The 20719-nt window shown below is 47.4% G+C and overlaps 2 protein-coding genes across 10 annotated transcripts; one reads left to right on the top strand and one right to left on the bottom strand.

Moving 5' to 3' along the window:
- Positions 1 to 45: 45 nt before the first annotated feature.
- LOC105567227 lies at positions 46 to 4638 on the top strand. 3 transcript variants are annotated; one of them, XM_012021913.1, is made up of 7 exons: positions 46 to 68; positions 1125 to 1356; positions 1529 to 1721; positions 1794 to 1894; positions 1990 to 2126; positions 2200 to 2535; positions 2941 to 4638. In XM_012021913.1, the coding sequence occupies exons 2-7, from the start codon at positions 1309 to 1311 to the stop codon at positions 3254 to 3256; spliced, it is 1131 nt and encodes a 376-aa protein (XP_011877303.1). In that variant the 5' UTR covers positions 46 to 68; positions 1125 to 1308; the 3' UTR covers positions 3257 to 4638. The 3 variants fall into 3 exon arrangements, with proteins under 3 accessions (XP_011877303.1, XP_011877304.1, XP_011877302.1); XM_012021914.1 differs by lacking the exon at positions 46 to 68 and adding an exon at positions 517 to 645 and having other exon boundaries at positions 1990 to 2093; XM_012021912.1 differs by lacking the exon at positions 46 to 68 and adding an exon at positions 521 to 645.
- Positions 4639 to 4830: 192 nt separating this feature from the next.
- On the bottom strand, positions 4831 to 20105 carry LOC105567229 (centrosome-associated protein 350-like). Of its 7 annotated transcripts, none has more exons than XM_012021919.1 (12): positions 20003 to 20105; positions 18017 to 18223; positions 16210 to 17958; positions 15902 to 16133; positions 15290 to 15768; positions 14746 to 14963; positions 13248 to 14672; positions 12813 to 12982; positions 12408 to 12598; positions 8629 to 12337; positions 7309 to 7391; positions 4831 to 7225 (listed from the first exon to the last, which is right to left on the bottom strand). In XM_012021919.1, the coding sequence occupies exons 2-12, from the start codon at positions 18116 to 18118 to the stop codon at positions 6509 to 6511; spliced, it is 9075 nt and encodes a 3024-aa protein (XP_011877309.1). In that variant the 5' UTR covers positions 18119 to 18223; positions 20003 to 20105; the 3' UTR covers positions 4831 to 6508. The 7 variants fall into 7 exon arrangements, with proteins under 7 accessions (XP_011877309.1, XP_011877305.1, XP_011877311.1 ...); XM_012021915.1 differs by lacking the exon at positions 20003 to 20105 and adding an exon at positions 19398 to 19992; XM_012021921.1 differs by lacking the exon at positions 20003 to 20105 and adding an exon at positions 19398 to 19992 and having other exon boundaries at positions 12408 to 12574.
- Positions 20106 to 20719: the final 614 nt, after the last annotated feature.

Here is a 20719-nt window from a genome sequence, read left to right as displayed (position 1 = left end):
CACGCGCCGCGGATCAATACTCGCGGCGTTCGGCGACGCGAACGGGTTAAACCCGTGACACGAGCGAGGTGCGATCGCCAGCGGTGCTCAACGCGCTCCTCGCGACAAGGGAGACTCCCCGCCCGTTTGCTGCCCGCGCCGGGCCGATGCATCGCTACGCCCGCCGGCATCAATCGCGCGTGCCGCTCGATTCGGGACAAGTCCGATTCGTCGCGAATGAAGGAACAGCGGGTCCGAGGAGGAAACGCGGCGCGAGGAGCCGGCGGAGCGCCCCTGGGCGACGCGGCCGACCCGCCGGTCGCGGGAAACGCGCGGGATTCGAACGGCGACGCGGAATCGCGGCCGGAATCGGCCGCGCGGCCGGTTCCGGCGGAGCCGAGAGCGCGGACGAGAGACGGAACGGCGCGTCGGCCGTTCGACCTCCCCGAGTCGCCGCGTCCGTCGCGCTCGCGGGGAGCGCGATCGCGCCGCGTGCCGCGGGCCCGTTCGAGTCCCGCGCCGCCGGCCAATCGGCGACGTTACGCTGCGCGCGCAGGACGTTCTCATTCAACCCTCCGCCGGACCGGACCTCGCTGTGCGCTCCGTGCGACTCGTCCGCTTTTCAGCCTGCGAAACTCTCGTCCGCCGCGAGCTCGAGTGCGCCCGGTAAGGCGGCCCGCCCGGTCCGCGCGAGATTCATTATCTCGGCCCTCGACGCGCGTTTCACGGTAGCCCTCGCGTCCGCTTGATCCCGCGCGGCATCGCTTACTTGGCGGCACCCGTAGACTCTCCCCCATGGCGTTGCGAGCTGCGAGACAAGTGTTTTCAAATCCCGCGATCCCGTCGTCCGCGTCCTTTCCTCTCGTCTGTTAACGCTCGCGCGTGTCGGTTAACGCGGCGCGGTGGATCGACAAAACAAGCCGCACGGTAACGCGCGATCGATGGACGCTACTGCGTTATTTCCTCGCTCGGTTCCTCTTCTTCCCTCCGCTCGCCCTGGCGGGTGCGAAAACGAGAAACGCAGCGGCTGCTCCGGATCGATGTTTTCGGCAAACGTTCCTCGAACGTTCCCCCGCTGTTTAGATTCTAGAGTATGTTTCCGCCGCGAGTGACTCTAATTGCGAAATTGTGCATTTTCCACGCAGGTCGCCGAGACACTCGAGGCCTCATTCGCGCCAGCAAGCTTAAGCCGCGTTGATGTGCAGCTCGAACGTGCGATAGCTCTTAGATCGCCGATCAGGATAGCGGAATACCGTAAAAGTAGACTAGGGCGAAGCCACGAGGGCGCCGACGAACGACTCGCGACCGATATCCACCGACAACTTCGGGATGACGTCTAAAGTGCTGATGAAGCTACCGACAGTGCCCTTCCCTCAAGTGAGTACACGCTCGTCTTCTCGTTTCAAGTGTTCAATTGCCATTTGACTCGATTGAAATGCGTACACAGGTTCTCGAATGTGTGATAAGATTTATCGAAATTACTTGTTTGAGCACGAGAGAGAAAGGCGGCGGGTTTTGTAAGCGCTTAAAGCCCTCGTTCGTATAACAGGGGAAGAAAGCACCACCCGACCTGGTCTCCCTGACCGAGAGAAACGACGGATTCGCGTACGTCAGGCATCAGAGCCTGAACGTGGACAGGGTGATGCAGCTGGAGCAGAACATGAAGTTTTTGCAGGAGCAGCATCAGGCGACCTTGGTCGCCTTGCATCAGGAGATAGAATGCCTGCGTCAAAGGAATAGAGGTAACAGACGTAATTGCTATTTGCTATCTTCAAGTCTGCCCTGCCTCTAACTCGCCTTGCGAACGTCCGCAGATCTGCAATTTCAACTAGTATTTTCGAAAAAAGCGCACTACGGTGCGACCAGTAGTCCCTCTTCGCCCGAGGACAACGGAAATGGGTTTGCGAAATCAAAGGTACCTGCGACCCGACGCAGTTTCGATAGTGTCTTTGCCTTTCGTCGTTTTACGTGTCGACATAGAGGGTGAAATTCTGAATTTTGAACTCGCAGGGTAGCCCAACAAGTGTCAATATAACACCCTTGCAAGTGGAGCTTCTGGAGAAAGACTTGCAAGACATTAAGGTGTCGTTACAAGAGGCGAAAACACATAACCAGTATTTATCGAGCATTATAGAGCAGCAAAAAAAGTCAGTGGTCACGCGAAAACGTGTCACACGTGTGCCGTGACGGCGAGCTAACGCCTCTCTCTTTGCTCCGCAGGAGGTTGGACGTAACGGAAGAGCAGAAGAACAAAATCGAAGTGGCAGACGTGGGGATTCAGGTCGGGGATCCCGTGCAGGCGAGCCTGGTTGTGTTGCTGGAGGAGTCGTACGCGATGGTGAAGCGGTTACACAAGGAGAATATGGATCAGAAGAAGGAGATAGCCTCGCTGAAGGCGGCTTCTTCGGCGAACAACGCCGGCTCCAGCAGAGGCGGGCGCTCCCGCGACAACACCCATTACAACCGCGGCTCGCCCACGAACACGACGCAGGAACAGAATTCTCGTAAATTTCCACCATTACCAATACCGAGTTACTGGCATCGTAGATCACCGAGGTACGGCACACTCACGGAACTCTATCTGTAAACTTGTGAATTCGCCGTAAAAGTCACCTTTGAAAAGTTGAAGCAGTTATCACGAGACATGGAAGAACAGTACAGGCTTGTTTTCTATTGCTGCGCTGGTGAACTAGTGCAGTAATCCATAATGAGAAAAATATACTTGTTTTAAGGCTTGCGTCCACGATGCTAGAAGTTGGTCCAAGTTGTAATTTCGAGAAATGTGTAGTCAATCAACTCGCAGCCATTCCATAAGAGCTGCAAGTCGATTGGCTACACATTTCTCGGGACTAGAACTTGACCCAAGTTTTAGCATCATGGACACAGGCCTTTACTCTAATTTATTGCACTAGTTAACCAGCAATAGAAAACATTATAAAATCTGCATGTGAATTGTTACAGGTACAGCACAAATCGGCACGAGAAGCAAGATCATCAGACGGACACGGACTCGACCGTTTTGCCGCAACTCCAGAACGGCAGCGTGAAGTCGGCGGAAGCGGCCAGTTTCGAATCGCCGTCTTATCGGTCGCGCGAGTACCGCAATTACGGCCGTGACGGCAGCAATCGCAAGTACAGGGGTCAGACCTCGCGGAGAGACAGTAATCATTATTACCACTCGCGCGAATTCAAAGACAGAAATTCCAAGGATCATCCGAGGGACATGAACGACACCGGCGAGGGTTCGAAGGACGCGGATAATCCTCGAAGACAGTAGATTCGCGAGATACGCCGATTTCCGATTGCGTTAAAGATGGTGCGATCCGCATTGATGTTTTCAACACATGAGAATTTCGATACTGTACCAGCTATAAGACTTACCAATAACGAGTGATCAATGTTTCCTTCACTGGTGCTGATCAATCACGACAGTCTCGTGCATATGTAGCATGTAATAGGATAGCGACGACGAATGGGTATAAACTGTACGATTTTCGATGGAACAATCTAGTCTGTATGCTAATTTTACTCGTTATAGGCTGCCATCATAAAGGGACGTAGGAACTCGCGCTTTGTAGATTGACGATAATCAGCAGAGTGTTTAGCGGAAGACTTTTTGCTAGGCGAGAGAAGGACTTTTTTTTTCTTCCCGCAGAAACGAGAGAAGACGACCAAGAGCTCACTATAAGTGCTAGCTTTTCGGCTGATGCTCGTAACTTGACAGACTTGAGCTTAATATGCGTGCAATAATCCGATATGCTGTTGACGCATCTGTGTACGTGTATTAAACTTTTAATCAATAATGAAGCATTAAAGGGTCGCTTCTGAGAGTCAAATCTAGTCATTTTCACTCTATTGAAACGACAAATCGTTGAACGATTTAGCATTATATACATATAGATATATATAATACATATACAAATATATATACATATAAATATGTATATATATTTATTTTTTTTATTGGTTTTCTGTATATTACGGTCTTGGCCAAAATTGTGACACTCTCATAATCATTGCACTGTACTGAATACCAGGAGAGATTACTATTGTTTAAAAGTTGTTTACAGAAACAACGGATGCACTAGTCTTCCCCGGTACTTAGCGCAGATTCAGTATAATAAAGTATAATGAGAGTGTCTTACAATTTTGGCCGAGGCTGTACATTTGATCTATATTGTTAATGTATCTTGTTACGTGCAACGCGTCGCATTTCACCAAATCCAAGTTATATTTTATTTCCGATACTGTTGACAACCCGAGATTATTGTCTTGTAAGAATAAGACGATGTATCGCGCGAATCTATTACATTTAAGTTTGATTCTCTTCTTCATCGAGTGTCTTTATTGACTTTTTCTTGGACTATTTTCAGCTGTGAAAACATTTCAAGATTATTGGACTTGTCCGCATTAGGCAAAGATTTTCGTCATTTCCACTTGTGTAACCGATTCCTGATTTTTAAGAATAGCAGAATGTATGTAGTATTGTTAAAATTTTTCATTTTAGGGGAATTCGCAGATACCCTGCGGAATAACATGGAAAAAATTTTGCCACATTAATCGGATTATAATACAAAAGTGTACTTTATAATTACATAAAATCTCTTGTACGCTTATGAATGGATGAATTATCAAAATAATATAATATCATAACAACCATGTGTGTAATATAATTCTTTGAGAAACCAGTCTTCTATAATTATATTATTCTATATATTTCATATATTTAAATAAATATTCCGAGCTTTCTCCCTTAATTTTAAACATAGTCCTAGATTATTTCATCAAGTTAGTTTTATCTTTTTTTGTCGCAGATGTGTTGCAGCAGAAAGATCTCTCTCTCTCTCTCTCTCTCTTTTCAGAAAAAGTTTATTATAAAATATACCTTAGTTAAGTACATATTCAACACTACATACGTGAACAATCTCTGTAACAACTACAGACGCGGCCGAGAATTGCTAACGTAAAGACATTTGTGAACAACTCTACAAGAGTACCCTGCAAACGGAGAAAGACTCTTCAGGGCGGTCCGCACGTGGGAGTTTCGGTAAAAGTTACGTTCTAATTAAAATTATACGAAAGCGCTTGAGCGTTGCGGTATTTACATTTTCATTACAGCGATATAGGAATTTCAGAGACGGGGCACATCATCAACGCCGCGTATCGCTGAACGACGGCTGAGATGTCGAGAAAAAGTGACGAGGAATTGCGGATTTGCGTGTGCCACCGTCGCGGCTTCCCGTGAGTCTTAACGTTTACATCACAACCACGAACGTAAAGTTACACGAGTGAAACGGAATCGCAGCGATCGGACGCGACTGAACTAAAACGCATATTGATCGATTATCAGTCCATCAACAAAGGTAGTTTCGTCGATAACAAGAGTAAATGTAATGACTGTATATAGGACTCAATCTTGACTGTATTCTGTATGATTACAGGGCCTGTGTACGCGGTTTAATTAAAAAGAAAAACTAGTCTACCTCGCGAAAACCAATATGCAGGAGAGAAGCACATAAGACGCGGTTTAAAATGCCTGGAGGTATTAACAGAGAGAAAATAATCTCCGAGATGAAATGTTTATGCGCCTCACCCTGTATTGCCGGCTACAATCTCCATCTACGTATTTCTTTCAACGGTTTCATAATTTCGATCAAAATGGCCCCGAAATGTCAGTCTTTCCGTTTTAAATTTTGTTAATTTCTTTACAAGTAATTGAGCATGTGACTGCTGTCCAACGTGACTTATTGAAACGCTACTTATATTCTACTACATTTCGTTAAAACACGATACACGGCAATCCGGGAAACGTTTCGTTCAATTACGATGCGACGCGGCTGTACAATTATCGTTTGTATAATCGTTGGGACGACACATTGTGCAATCTCGATAAATTACAGCTGATGAAGAAGCAAAGTATCAAACTCGCGTAACGAGAGATCGTACTTCTGATTCTATTGATCCGATAAAATTCGGCGCATGTTAAATTGAACGAAACGCTCCGTAATATTCGATGATTATTATTTGTCATTCTCGTAGAAACATAGGGTATCGCGTGTCTTACGTTACTTTTTCTATGATAGCCCTATGATATAACATATGTATAATCGTCGTTAAACGCTAGAAACTCGTTAAACTCGCCGTTAACAAAAATCAATTTTAAAACTGACCTAGGGCATTTGATTATCAAATTGTGAATGGCTAGTGTTAATTACATTTCTATATTCTCTCTTTCTCTCTCCGTTCTTTCAGTCATACATGCATCACCGTGGTTTGTCTACTTGAACATTCACGCGCGCCAGAGCTTGAGTAATGTGAAAAGAAAGAAGAACAACAAATTGCATAGTTAACAAATAAATAGGAACCAGCCTATACGTTACGCTTAAGGTACTAGTGGACAAAAGTGCGAATGGAAACGCAGTCCTGAGGAAACATTGACTGAGAGGATATCCTTCACTCTTTCGCTCGTCTTAATTAACAATGAACCGCAAGATAGTGCCGCTATTCAGACGCGAAAGTTAACGAACTGCTACGCCATCATTCTCCTCTTCTTACCGTAGGCTATTTTCATCACGGTCGCAGTCTCCATCACGAGGGTGTCCAGTATGGCTACCGTGAGTCCGTTCTTCACCGCCAGCTCGTCGTGATGAAACTTGGTCCACTCGTCCTCCTCGGCCTGGGCCTCTCTCGCCAGCAACTCGTCGACCCTGTCCCTACGCTTCCTGCTCCACCGCATCACCATATTTTCGCGCTGCAGCTTCGTCTTGAAACCGAACAGCGTGGCGACCTCCTTATTCACGTACTCGATCAGCTCCTCGACGTTCTTCGGGATCTTCATCGTGGGCTTTATCTTCACGTTCGGCTTCGTCCAACTCGGCCCGGGCTTCTCGTACTCCGCCCGATACACCTCCACGATGGTCTCCTTACAGAGGTCGAACAGGAAAGTATTGTAGATTCGCCTGTCCCTCTTCTCGCTCTTATCTTTGGTCAGTTCGTAGATCTCGGCGGGCGCTTCCAGACTTGCGATGTCCTCGCCGGCCAGCTTGGCATTGTATATCAAGGTCGTGGCCTTCTCAGTGAACGACGTCAGTTCCTCGACGTTCGACGGGATTACGGCGGTGATCAACGAGGGCGAACCGAGCGAAGCCGACAGCCGGCCATCTCCAGGCGGGGTGTAAGGAGGCGGCGGCTTGTTCGGTATCTCTCTCACGTAGTAAGACACTTCCTCCGCTTCCAGTTTCTTGATCTTAAAAGTAACGTTTCGTTCACGTGTGCACTCAAGCCAAATGTCCGTGTTTGCGATCAACTGATCGTAAAAGGAATACGTACCTCCAACTCGATCTGCAGTTGCTCGATTCGAAGCAGCTTAGCTTCCAGTTCGGCGAGGTCCTGACCAGGCTGTCCCAGCGAAGCTGTACGGAGTAAGCGAGAAATATACATATCTGTAAATACGATGGGCAGACAGAGAGAAAGAGAGAGAGAGAGACAAGTTTGTCGGGTAAAGCAACACGAGCCTTCACATTACATCGGGGGTTCACAATTTATATACTTAAACTGAGAGTGCTGTAAGGAGAGGGACGGTTAAAAGTTGGGAGAATATATCAAGAAAATATTTTAATGCACATATATATGTATGTTTATGCATATATAATGCACCGTTGTGTGTGCACATACACATATACATAATATATATTTATATAAAATAGTACGAAGCTGTGACAAGGTGGGACATTCCATATAACACCTGTACACGACGGTAAATCTCTTCTGACAGGCTCGGAGGGAAGAGAAAGGTGGACAGTAATCGATGAATAATTGTGTGTTGTGATGCATAATATTTACAGGCCTTTCTTTGTGCGCATACGGACCAATAATGAGAGGATCAAGCATTTCATGCGACACCGATTTGTACAGAGATAAAGACAAGTCAATGTTCGTATCATTCGTAGTTTCGTGTATTACCTTTAGACAAATATAATCTCGACTTTGCTATTTGTCTGAAAATAAACAACACATGGCTATACCAGGCAACGCTTTTGCACAGGAGAGCACACAGCCATTATAAAAAACAAAAGGTGTTTTTCTGTAGTATATAAATGTGTATAGATCGAGATGTGTATGTACCGAGTGTCTCTGAGATGGTCAGCCCACATATAAAAATTGCATCGCATGATCTCGGTCGAGAATGACAACAGTAATTTGTTGAGAAAGAGAGAAAGAGAGAAAAAAAAGAGAGATCCACTATGTGTTCTCTCAACATATACAGGTATGCCTTGAAATATGTTATTCGACTATTGCGGCTCAATCGCTCGAATAGCATCTTTCAAAGATCATTGCTTCGCAACGTGTCGCGGCTAGAGATTATCCCGCACATTAGACCAGGCATCCATTCGATAGCGAGGTACCGACTGGGTTACAATATTTATATAACTTTCATAACGACACACATAACGTTTCGAGTTTGAAAAAATATGTACAGTCGGACGGATGAGTACTATAATATAGGATTGATATACTCTGATTCAGACATTAGATATAGAGCAGAATTTAAAGTTGTGACTGTATATAGTCTACTATATTTCTCCAACTTTATATAAAACGATATTCTAATATTACTTGGACTAACGAATACGGAGTGGCGAGAGTCACCTTTTAACTCGTAGATCATAGCCTCGATGTCCTTGTCGGGTGAGGCGACGATGGACGCGGAATGGAAATTGGTCTCCATGTCGGTGCTCCGGTTCGCCGCCTTGGTGCCGCTCAGCAGATCGTCGTCCAGGATGTCGATGTCCAGCCTCGAGTCGTTGAAGTCTCTCGGCGAGTCCATCTCGATCTCGGACACGCCCCGTGGAGTGTCGCCGGCCTCGCTGGACTCGGACGAGCCATTCTGCTCCTGCAGCTGCGAGACCCTCTCGCGCAGCTCATCTATTATCCGAGAGGACTTGTCGTCCTCGTCCAGCCTCAGAGGAGACAGTTTCCTCTCCGATAAGCCGTCCGCGTCGCTGGCCGACCGTTTGTCCTGCGAGTTTACCTCTTCCAGGAGTGGACCCTTCGATCCGTCCACTTCGTAGGACTCTTCTTCAAGCTTGCTCGTCGTTCGACGTGCGGAATCCTCTGCGCCCGGGACCTCGCCGATCTCCTCCGTCGCGCTCCGAGCGCTCCTCTCGTTGGCCCGTGAGTCGCTCGCGGAGTCGAGCGACGACTTCTGCGAGATCTCGTCCAGTATTCTCAGCACGTCTTCCGACTTTTGGGTGGTTTGATACCTCTCCGGCAAGCTCGGCAGCTTCTTCGCCCTTGGAAGGTCGTCCCTGTCCAGAATCTCGGACACCTCGAGGCTCTCCTCGGAGATGTCCTCGTATTCCGGATCTTTCAGCACGTCGAACGTCTTGTTGATAGTCTCCGACCCCGCGACTTTGTCACTCTCCACGGCGATGTCGTCCGCCGTCTCTCCCTCAGCTCGGCCAGTCTGCGCCGTGGACGTCGCATCGTCCAACACCGGCCTGGGAGAGTCGCGCGAGGACGCGACAGTCTTCTCTACTGTGTCCAATCCGCTCACGGCGACCTCCACAAGGTTGTCCAGCTGCTCGCCATCCGAACTGTCTCGCTCCGAGATCGATTCCAGACATTCCTTCACCTCGACAGGCACCGCGCCCTCGTTTCCCTTCGCGTCGCGCGCGGCAGATTCTTCTCCCTCGGCCAGCTCGACTCTCGCGTCAATCTCAAGCTCGGACAACGCGTTGTCCTCGGCGCTGCTCGAATCCAGCTCCGTTATTATAATCTCCTGTACCTCCGGCGCCTCGCTCGGACTCTCCTCGTCGCCGAGCTCCACGTACAGGTTTACATTTACGGCAGATTCATCGCCGACTGTTCGCGACGACGTATCTATTATTTCTTCGCGTTGGCTGGCTTCGTCATCCTTGCGAGCGTCCACAGAGACCATATTACTTTCCTCTTCCGCGTTTACCTCGCCTTGCGCTTTACTCAATATCGAGGGGTCTAAAACTGGATCGATTCGATCATCCATGCTGATGTCCACGTCACATAAGAGTCCTTTAAAATGATCCACATTCCCCCCATCATTTTCCACAATATCCTTAACTCTGTCTAACAATTCGGTCATGGAATCGGAGATCACATCAAGCTTTTCACCCCCAGGAGCGCTCTTCTCCTCGTCATTTTCCCTGGCGATTATAGCCAAGATATCGTCGAGCTCGTCGTTGCTTTTCACTTCAGATTGTGCCACCGCGTCGTCGAACGTAACGTCCTGCACGTTGGTAGACTCCCCTTTTGGAAGAAAGGCCGACGCGTCAGCGTCGCTTATTAAATTGCTCTCGGCTTCTCGATCCGTCACGTCGTCGAGGCGCGACGCGGCCTTTTCCGAGAAATTATTCGCGGTGTCGTCCAACCTCGAATTCTCCAATTCTTCACGTGCCCCAACGCTAATCCCATCTTGCGGTACTTCGAACGAGTCGGACGTCGTCCAGTCGTCCTTGTCCTGGGAAATGTTTCTCGCGCTGGCCGCGCGCGACCGATCTCGATCGGTGCGAGACGCGAGCGCCGGCGAGTCCACGGTACCGTCGAGTGCCTCCGTACGAATATCTTCCTCGAGGTCCTCCGGTCCTGGTATCTCCGCGTCATCGGCGGGACCGATTCTGGCCTCTGCCTCGGGAATATCTCTCGACGGTTTCAAATCTTCAGCGGCGAACACGCGCGGACTCTGACTTGAGGCCGAACCACCTCGCGAGTTGCCTTGCGACAGCGTTTCCTTCGAACGGTGACCGGAGATGATGGGAGATTGCACCGACGTATTGTTGAAACGCTCGGCAAGTTTCAGAGAATACGCTTCTTCCGTTTGAGCTTTAACGAAGTCCTTCTCGAGTATCGTTTCATTTAAATCGCTTTGTTCGTTTATCCCTTTCTTCGAGTCGTCGACAATTTGGGTCGCCGTGCTCTTCGCGAGATCTAGACTCTTTTTGCTCTCTGACACTTTGGAGAGAATCTCGGAAATCGATTTCATATCGAGCTCGGAGACCAGATCGTTGAGCAACTCCTCATTTCCAGTTTCTAACACTGAAGTGTGATCGCCGCTCGCAATCTTAATATGCTGCGACAGTACAGACTTCTCGATCTCGTTCATAATCTCTCGACTCTTGGCTTCGTAATCGATTTCGCGGGGCAAATTGGAGATGGTAGGAGCTTCTTCCGGGATTATTGCCGATTCGCCACTTAGTCTTTCCGATACGTATTTGTCATGGCTGAAATCATCGGAAGATATTGATTTTCTATTGTTCACCAAGGAAGGCGACTCGGTGTCGACCTCCTTCTCGGACAACGTTGCTCGCCGCTCTTCGTTTTCAATATCAATTATTTGGTCGCTCAAAACCGACTTGGATATTATCTCCGATATATCCTGCGACGTGTTCCTTTCATCGAGATTCGCCCTAGACTTGTCATTCGATTCATTACTTAAGCGCGACATTATCTCCGAAAGCGCCTTAATGTCCTTCTCGATGGAACTTATATCCTCGCTCAAGTTCTTATTGTTTAGCTGCAGAAAATCCAACTTTCTCGAATAGGTGAGTATACTGGAATCAGCGACACGCGCAACATTTTCCGCAGAACGCGCGGATCCGCTCGGGACAGACTTGGAGTATTCGACGCTACCTATTTCCGGAATCTCGGACAGTATCGTGGGAGTCTTTGGCTGAGATTGATCGACATTGGTGGTTAATCTACCATCCGCCGACTCGGTGTTGATAATACTGCGATCTACGAATCTCGCGTCCGACGTCGTTCGCACTTCCAGTTCCGATCGCACAGTACTGAGATCCGTTCTAGCATTTTCGTCGTGCGACACGCTAATTTGTTCCACGTCGGCGGTAGTAGACTCTTCGATTTGTCTTTCCGCGGAAAGAGAATATTTTCCAGACCGCGTGTCGTTCGAAGTCGACGACGCCGAAGGCACAGTTTGAATCTTATCGTACGCCTCCGTCGACGTGTAATCGCACAAAATACTGGGATCTGTAGTGCTCTTTAATGCGAGAGCGTTCGCGCCCTTGACATCCGGGGATCTCGTAGACTTCTGAGGACTGTCACTCTCGCGCTTGTCGTCGTACGCCACGTGCGTCGCGGGCTTCAGGAAATCTTTCTGCTGATTCCTCGTCAGCAGGAGATCCGATTCCGATCTGGATCTCAATAAATCGCTGCTCTTGTAAATGTCCTGTATCCTCTTAAGCGGTATTTCAGGTACTTTGAAGTCGGCCAACGACTTTGGCTCTATAGCTAACTTGTCGGACTCTTTAACAACTTTCTTCGATTCCAGCTTCTTGCGCATCTCGTGGATGGTCGTGTCGTACTTCTGTCGGGTACAAGGAGATACATTTCATGTAGGGCAGCAATAATCAAATTATCCGCGTATGCAGACTTACCTTGATTTGATTCAGCAGGTTTGCCTCCAGAGCACGTAACTGTTTCTTCGCTTGCTTCTTGGCCTCTCTCTTTAGACGCGCCATTTCGAGACGCCGCTCCGCTAATTTCTCAGTGAGAAGGCCTATCCTTCCTTCGACGTCGCTCGTGTCGGACGACACGGTGGTATCTATAAAAGAGCACAGACGTCTCTCTGATCGTGATCAGAGTTTGAAATTATGCAAAGAGCTACACTTAATTAATATCTAATAAAGTAACAATTTGTCACAACGATACGAGCATTATTATGATATCCGCAAAGGGTCTTTCTGGAGCTCGTTTACAGGTGAATTTAATACGAAATTTATCAAGGAATCACCGCACGTTATTGTCAGTTGAGCTTTTATGCGTATAAGTGCATTTGTTACCGCCGCCTTGCTGAGACAAAACATTCGACGCTGCCGCAACGAGCTTGAACGCCGCCTGCTCCATATGAGTGACGCGGTCCTCCTCCGCCCGCAGCCTCGCGTGCCACGCCATCCACTCCTCGACGCAGTTCTTGCGCGATGCAATTGCCGTTTCGCGTGCGTTGAGAAACCTGAGGAGAACGGAAAAGGTGTACAGCCCCGGGAATACGCACGTGCATACGCGGGTCGCCTCTCCGGAGAATCTATTTTTACAATGCTCCGCTTGATGCGGCGCGGAGATGCACGCGGGTTTATTATTAGATCTGCCGGCGCACGATTTTAGTGATTCGGAATTTTATTAGCGGAGTGCACGCGCCGAGCAGCAGTGCCCGAGCATTTGAGATCGTTAAAGGTGGAAAGGGACAATGTGACAAACGAATGTGAGCGCGCACTTACTGTTCCAATTCTCTGTCCTGCGACCTGAGGACCACGGATCTCGAGAGATTTTTCTCACTTTCTTCGGAGCTGTGATGGGAAACGGCAAAGGTGCTGATCAGAGACGTGGATGCGTTTCGGTCGTCTCGTTCGTTCCTGGAAAGACCTTGAGCCTCAAATTTTCTGCTCGAAGTCTGAGCGGACCCGTTCTCCTTGCTCTTGCTTGCTATCTCGCTCGATAACTTGGAGTTTTTGTCCTTGGCAGTCTTGGAATGCTTAACGAGCGCCTGAAGCGAGGCTTGGCTCTCGTTAACATCTAACTCGCCCAAGATCGAACTCTCCTCGTTGTTGTCTAACTGCAGCAATTCGTTTTCCACTTTCGTTCGTTTGTCGTGATGCTTAATAAGCTCCTCCGATATGTGGGAGCTCGACTTGGACCGCAATACATTCTCCGTCGATATACTGGAGGACGATTTCGTTTTCTGATACTTGGAATTTTTCCGCTTCGAGCTCGTTTTCAGCTCGGCGTTGTGCTGCAACTTTTTAGATACGTCGCTCGCGGTAGACTTGTCAATCTTCTTCGAGGTTTTACTCGTGCTCGTCTGCGTTATTTCGGAGATTTGTGACTGCGTCATCTTTGAAAGGGTGTCTTGGACCGTCGCGCTTATCTCCTCCTTTATGGATTCGCTCTCGGCGGCGTTAGAAGTCGACTCTTTCTCTTTCGCGGCGGTCGCGGTTTGTACGGAAGGATCCGTTACTTGCGACGTTCGTGATCTTTTAGACAGCACCTCCATCGACAGCTCCTCCACTCCTAGTGCATCAGATTCGGATTTTATCGGCACCGACGTGTCCACCTCCGGTCTCGGTGACAGCCTGATCTGATCCTGATTTTCCAAGAGCCGCATATTTATCTTCATAGGATGGCCCTGAATCCACTTGGACTCCATGTGCAGCTGATTTTGCTTCTGCCGCAAGACATCCGCCCTGGGCATCTTTTCCTCGTACTTTCGAGACCGCAGCTCGTATTTCGACATATCGCTCTTCCTCAGCAACTGCGTGGGACTCTTCTCCTGTTCCTTACTCTTATCCAAATCGTCGAATCTCGCCGCAAACGTATTGTTTTCTGCGGCCAGACTTATCAACCTGTTGGACTTGAACCAGTTAAATTTGGACGCGTCGCTCTCGGACGCCTGCAAGCGTGCGTCGATCTGAGACCGATCGTGCTGAGATTTGTCCGATTCGATTAAGGAGCTTACAGAGCTATTGCTGCGTATATCGTAACCCTTCATTGGACCCGACAATCTTCTCGGCGACTGACTGTCCGCGGTCTTCTTCAATTTCGACAGGATATTCGTCTTCGTTGACATCTGCTGATTAAACATTTCTCTCTGCTTTTGCAACACATCCTTTCGTTCCTGGCTCGTAACCTCGCACAAACGTTTTAATCTGTCAATAAACGGGAAAATTTAGTACAAGTGAGTCGAAAGTACAGTACATAGTTACACAAATGTCGCCTCACCTTTTAATTTCTTTCTTCTCCTCTTCCAGTTTTAGAAGCAGAGCTCTCTGCTTCTTTTTCACAGAACGGCTGTCTTGTCCGGTATCCTTCAGTGCGCGTTTTTGCTCTTCCAGCTCGACCAATTTCCTGGTTTTGTCATTTAACGTTTTCTCCTGAGATTTTAAAAACTCTTTTATCTGATGGCTCAATTGATTCTCGTCCCTCAACAGTCGTGCTATCTGGAAGGAAAGTTCGTATAAGACATATTTAATTAATGTACACGGAGAACATTTTCTTTTGAAATTTATACTGAAAATTATGCAATCGTGGGACAACACATTTCAAAGAATTTTCAAAAGTTTTTTACCATACATTTCACTAGTAATTATACCTATTTTACTAGTAAACTGTATGGCAAAATTTAAAAAAAGTCGCATAAAATTCTTCAAAATACCATATTGTCCCACGATCACATGATTTTTTGCAGGACAAATTTTAAGAGACAATTCTCTCCGTGTACACATTAATTACCAACGAAAGCACACATCTGGCGAAATATGCTTACCTCTGAATCTATGTACGAGCACGTCATACCTCGAGTCGAAATACTAATCTCAGTCCCGGTTTCCGTTTTTATCGACGACGTAGTTTCGTGCAAACTAATCTCCGACATGGTCCTTATTCTACTTGGCAGTGATATCTCTTCTATTTGGTCCAGATCTTCGAACTGTTCGGCCGAATCTAAGGACAGCTGGGGAATCTCGTTTTCCCTCAAGATTTCGTACGCGTTTTCCGATAATCTATTTTTCGCGTTCCGCTCGTCCGCGGATATGTCCGTCTGGGTGGCTATGTCGTTCACCGTCTGCGTTTGCACCTCCGCCACTTTGACCACCACTTTGTTAAACTTTCCATAATTAAATCCATAATTGGCTTCGTCGCTGCCCTGGGTTGGAATATAATGCTCTCTACTGAAGTGCGCTTCGTCGCTCGATTTCCGAGGCTCGGCAATGTCCTTTTTCATATAATCAGCTGGATTCCATGTTGCTGTAAGGAAAATACATTAATAGTAAAAATATGTACGTTAAAAATGTGTACATAAAATTACGTATATATTTTTAATTTCAAATATTTAAGAATATTACTATAAGTATGTGTAATTCTACTGATAACTTCCTACTTTTCTCAACGGCATCGTCATCGATCGCAGCAGCTGCACAGTCCTCCGCAATTTCCTCGACCTCCTTTTCGTCCTTTCCATCGACTTTCTGCGTATTCTTTTGCTCTTGCACCTCGCACTTGGCGTTGTGCAGACACTTTTCAACGTCCATTACCTGTCGGAGGGACTCGTTGTAAGAATCGTAAAGATGCAGTTCCGCCTGAAATTGCATATGCAAAGCTGTTGGGTGCATCTGAAATTCCAATGCACTTTCACTTTATTAAAAATATATTGTTACAACCGAATAAAACGTGGTATTTCGGACTCACCAATTGTATCTCCTCCTGCTCCTTTTCCGATTTTACCGTCGGCTTGTACTTCGGGCATCTCGCGTCTACTTCCGAATCGCTGCTCTGCACCAAGTGCCTTCTTCGCTTCGATCTGAGCATAAGATTCATTTTTTCCGGCGTCATTAAATTATAAAATTCTGGCTGGCAATAGCCGTCTCTGAAGGAGATTCTCCTAGGGTCAAACAATGCATCTGGCAGTGTACTGTCGTCCACATCATTTGAATTATCGTGCATGGTAGTTTCTTTAGCCGTAACGATGCTCTGGGAACTCGACTCCTCGTCCTTTTTAACGCTTGTGCTCGCGGACTGCGCCACGGAATGTTCCGTATATTTGAAATTCTCCGAAGTTTTGGTCGATCTGGCGGAACTAACGTTTTGTTTGCCCTCCATAGCCGTCTCGAGATCCTTACCTTTTGACGACTGCGTGGAACTTGCGGGATAAGCACTGATACGACTCCTGGAACTGTTTGATTCAGACATAAACTCAATGTCTTCCGACGGCTCGGAATCGACGCTGTTCAGCTTATCTTCAACTTTGCTATTCAACATTTTATTCTTGTCAGACGCTCTCTTCGTTTGCTCCTTGTAGATGGTATTTAACTTGTCTTGCTTCAATTGTCTACTATCCGAATCAGGTTTATGTTTCGAGTCTTCCATCTCCGACTTTTGCTTTAAAAAATAATGGCTCGCGTCTTTAGATTTATTTTCAGTGCTAGATAAAACGCCCATGTTATCTCTCATCGTAACTTTATCCAGCACCTTCCAAAGTGGGAAAAACGACGGTTCATTAGATATTCTAATCTTGGGCTCCAGAGGATTGTCTTTCGTTAATTCCACCGATTGCACGTTGAAGGATCTCTGTCGTTTGTCATCCTTTTTAGCAATGGACGCCACAGTACTCTTGTCTTTTGACTTCGCCGACGAGAAGTCGCTGCTTTTTGCAGCATGGAATGGTCTCTCGTTCTTCGGCAATTTTACGTTACCTATATCGCTGGCATCTTTTCGGGAGACGCGTCTCGGACTCCGGCTGCGTTTCACTTGATCTTGCGCACACTCGTCCCTCTTCGCACACGAAGAATCATCCTTTTTCATCCTCTTCGATCTGTTCTCCTTTTCCCTGGAGCTGTCTCTAACGTGTTCCTTCTTCTTACTTAAATTAGACGCTATGGAGACATTTGGTGCTTTCAACGGCTCTATGCTTTCGCAATTGATGAACGACGACCCGTCCGAGGAGAAGTCCAATTTTCTCTGTACCCTCTCGCCAGTCCTCAAACCCTCGGATCTGTCGTGCGCAAATTCCTTTGCGGCTACTTCGGACTTGGTCGAGGACAGCTCCTTCGAAATAGAATTTTCTCTGCTGGAAAAATCCAGTGTTTTGGGGGAGATTTTCAGGTCTGGTACTTTCAGCGGTTTGATGAAGTCCATCTTTTGTACAATCTGATTCCGCGTATTCAGACTTTGCATACTAGCCACCTTCAGTACCGAAGTGGTCAAACTGTTCTTTCCCGGTGAGCTCGAGTCATGTGCTCTGGCGCCAACGTCAATACGGTCTTCCAAAGCGAGCTTCTGTTTCACTGCGCTAATAAACGTAAAGGGATACGGCTGTACAGGATAATAGGATAGCAAATTTTCTAAGCTCCTGACGCCGATCGCGGGCACTCGCGAGTCAGCTGGCTGTTCCTCGAAAATCTTCCGTTGCGCCCCGAGTTGTCGCGTAATCTGTGCTGCCTGCAATGAAAAAGCCACGTGGAATCTTGTATATACAAGCAGGGTAAACGTTACTCACAACGGCAGAAGTCTCGGCGCGTTTGGCGATAACATCTGGATCCGAGAAGAAAACATATCTCTTTTTGTCGACGGATCCCTCCTTCTGGTCACTACTCTTCATATTTTCATTTCTTAATTGCGAGGACGATATCCCATAAAGCTACCATATTGTCACCCATATTCCTCATGAATGCACATATAATTACAGTGGAATGTAACGCAGCACCTGAACACAATACAAAAAGACACAAGTTAGTACTACAGGAAAGGCATTCTCTTAGGTCTGGTTTCACCAAGCGTCGCTTAACTTCAATCTTAGTTTAATTCACGCTTGTCTCTTTCTAAAGTTGAAAAGAGACAAAGAATGAATTAAGCTAAGCTTAGAGTTAAGTGACGTTGGCGAAACCAGGTCTTAATCGTGTAAAATATATCTTCAATCAATTTAACGCTTATTGTTAATCAAATCTCATCATTCGCAACAACACCGTTCAGTCACTCGACCACGCAATCGAAATTGATACAGAATGGATTACAATTTTTTACAATACACATACTTGGCTGCTATTCTTATTCATTCAGCGTTCAATTGCTTACGCGAGATTGAGACACCTAAGTAAAAGAGTATAAAAGTATTTTCTTAGTAAAATATGTGTGTCTTTGAATCCAATAATTTGATCGCTTGCGACAAAGCAGTTCAACTGCAATCAAGCTTGCAATCAAACTGTTATTCGTTTATGTTTCGACTTACACGAGCTTGAAATACTTAAGTAAAAGATGCTTTCTTAATATGAAATACGTCTGTACATTTAATCAATTCCGATTGCCGCAGCGCTGCTTATTCGTGCAATCAATAATTGAGGATCGAATCGATTGTTGTACAATGTAACTGTCGTTACTGGTTTACGTTCGGGCTGCTTGAAAATATCTAAACGAGAGACGTTTTGTTAATACAATGTAAAACGTATATCTTTGCATTTAATCGAACAATTTCGCGGCTCGCCAAGGCGCTGTTTAGCCGCAAGTTTCGCAATCGAAGCCGAGTGTCGAATCGATTATTTTACAACTTTTACGATACACACGTTCCATCGCTTCTGTCCTCGCTTATCTCTGCACATTCTAGCTTACACGTTCCAGCTTGGAATACCTAAGTACAACGACCGAGAGAGGTAAAACCTAGTCGAGGCATCACAGGTGACCGATTCTCCTTCGGTTCAACGGGACTCGCTCGGCGACGAGGGTGATCGCGCACAAACGTGACATTTCCACGGAAAACGGTAATCGCACACACACACACACACACACACGCACACGCAGGTGCATACGAGATTAGCGGCGCCGTATTTTAAAGAGGCTGCGGCGGCGGCGACCAATTCTAGATTCTGGTGAATTCTAGGCCTTACCACGAGTGCGTCCCGCAGAGGCGTCGCGCGTCAACTCCACGTATGTGTGTATGTATACAGCGCGCGCGCGAGCACGCTCTCGGACAGTTGGTCGGGTTTGTCACAACGGCCGTTTGTAAACCACGATCACGTGGTACACACAGGACGGGTCGGATACGCTCGCGTCGACCGCTCGCTCCACAGCTCGCTCCGGCTCGCTCCGGCTCGCTACAGCTCGCTCGCGATCAAGCGTCGTGTGTCGCAGCGCGGCGCGCCGACGTGATCGATAGCGGCGACGCGAGCGCGCGAGTCCCGCGGAGGCCGAGAAAGCACATACGACGCGGCCGCGTGGACGTGACACGTCTTGCACGCTCCGTTCGCGTCGCGCCGCGCCGGTCCCCGCCGCGTGTCGTTATCTCCCCATCGGAAGAGCCACGCACGCTCGCGACGTTACGTTACGACCGCGAGACCTCCACCTCTGGTTGTTCTCTCTCATACGCACGGAACGTTACCGCGTACGCTCTCTCTCTTTCTCACACGCACACTCGTTTACTCGGTAGAGTTACAAATTCCACGACGAAACTTATACGTCAAATTTCACCTGTAGATGCAACGGTATTACGTACTTTTGTTTGTGTACTATATGGTATACCGTACAGACTCTGGGTCTGTTCTTCTTAAGCCCGTATCAGACTACGGATTGGGATTGGGATTAGATTGAAATTTGACCAATCAGAGTAAAAGCTACTGAACTTGAGATTAGTAAACTTTACTGTGATTGGTTAAATTTCAATCTAATCCCAATCCCAATCCGTAGTCTGATACGGGCTTAAGTCGTGTCGGAAGAAATTGACCAATCACAGTTCATTATTCTTCTTAGGCTGGGTCTACATTGGATGTCGTAAGTCGTGTCGGAAGAAATTGACCAATCACAGTTCATTATTCTCCTTACGGTCGAAGAATAATGAACTGTGATTGGTCAATTTCTTCCGACACGACTTACGACATCCAATGTAGACCCAGCCTTAAGCCTCCGCTACAATGATTCTCGGTTCTGTCTACAATGGTCGTAGTCGTAGTCGCTCGATAAGAATTGACCAATCGCAGTCGATTATTCTTACGACTACGACCATTGTAGACAGAACCGAGAATCATTGTAGCGGAGGCTTTAAGGCTGGGTCTACATCATGGACGTAATGAGTCCATCTACATTGGATGTCGTAAGTCGTGTCGGAAGAAATTGACCAATCACAGTTCACTATTCTTCGACCGTAAGGAGAATAATGAACTGTGATTGGTCAATTTCTTCCGACACGACTTAAGCCCGTATCAGACTACGGATT

The sequence above is a fragment of the Vollenhovia emeryi genome, unplaced genomic scaffold (genome assembly GCF_000949405.1).
Source record: "Vollenhovia emeryi isolate VEMERY1.0 unplaced genomic scaffold, V.emery_V1.0 DF939139.1, whole genome shotgun sequence".
NCBI classification, from domain to species: domain Eukaryota; kingdom Metazoa; phylum Arthropoda; class Insecta; order Hymenoptera; family Formicidae; genus Vollenhovia; species Vollenhovia emeryi.
This window is presented reverse-complemented; position numbering and strand designations above follow the sequence as displayed.

Coding starts and splice junctions, on each gene's coding strand:
- LOC105567227 (XM_012021913.1), top strand. CDS start 1,309: ATGACGTCTAAAGTGCTGATGAAGCTACCGACAGTGCCCTTCCCTCAA. Junction 1,357..1,528: donor CGACAGTGCCCTTCCCTCAA/GTGAGTACACGC, acceptor TTCGTATAACAG/GGGAAGAAAGCACCACCCGA. Junction 2,536..2,940: donor TGGCATCGTAGATCACCGAG/GTACGGCACACT, acceptor GAATTGTTACAG/GTACAGCACAAATCGGCACG.
- LOC105567229 (XM_012021919.1), bottom strand. CDS start 18,118: ATGAAGAGTAGTGACCAGAAGGAGGGATCCGTCGACAAAAAGAGATAT. Junction 14,673..14,745: donor GAGAAGAAAGAAATTAAAAG/GTGAGGCGACAT, acceptor GTTTATTGACAG/ATTAAAACGTTTGTGCGAGG. Junction 7,226..7,308: donor AACTGCAGATCGAGTTGGAG/GTACGTATTCCT, acceptor GTTACTTTTAAG/ATCAAGAAACTGGAAGCGGA.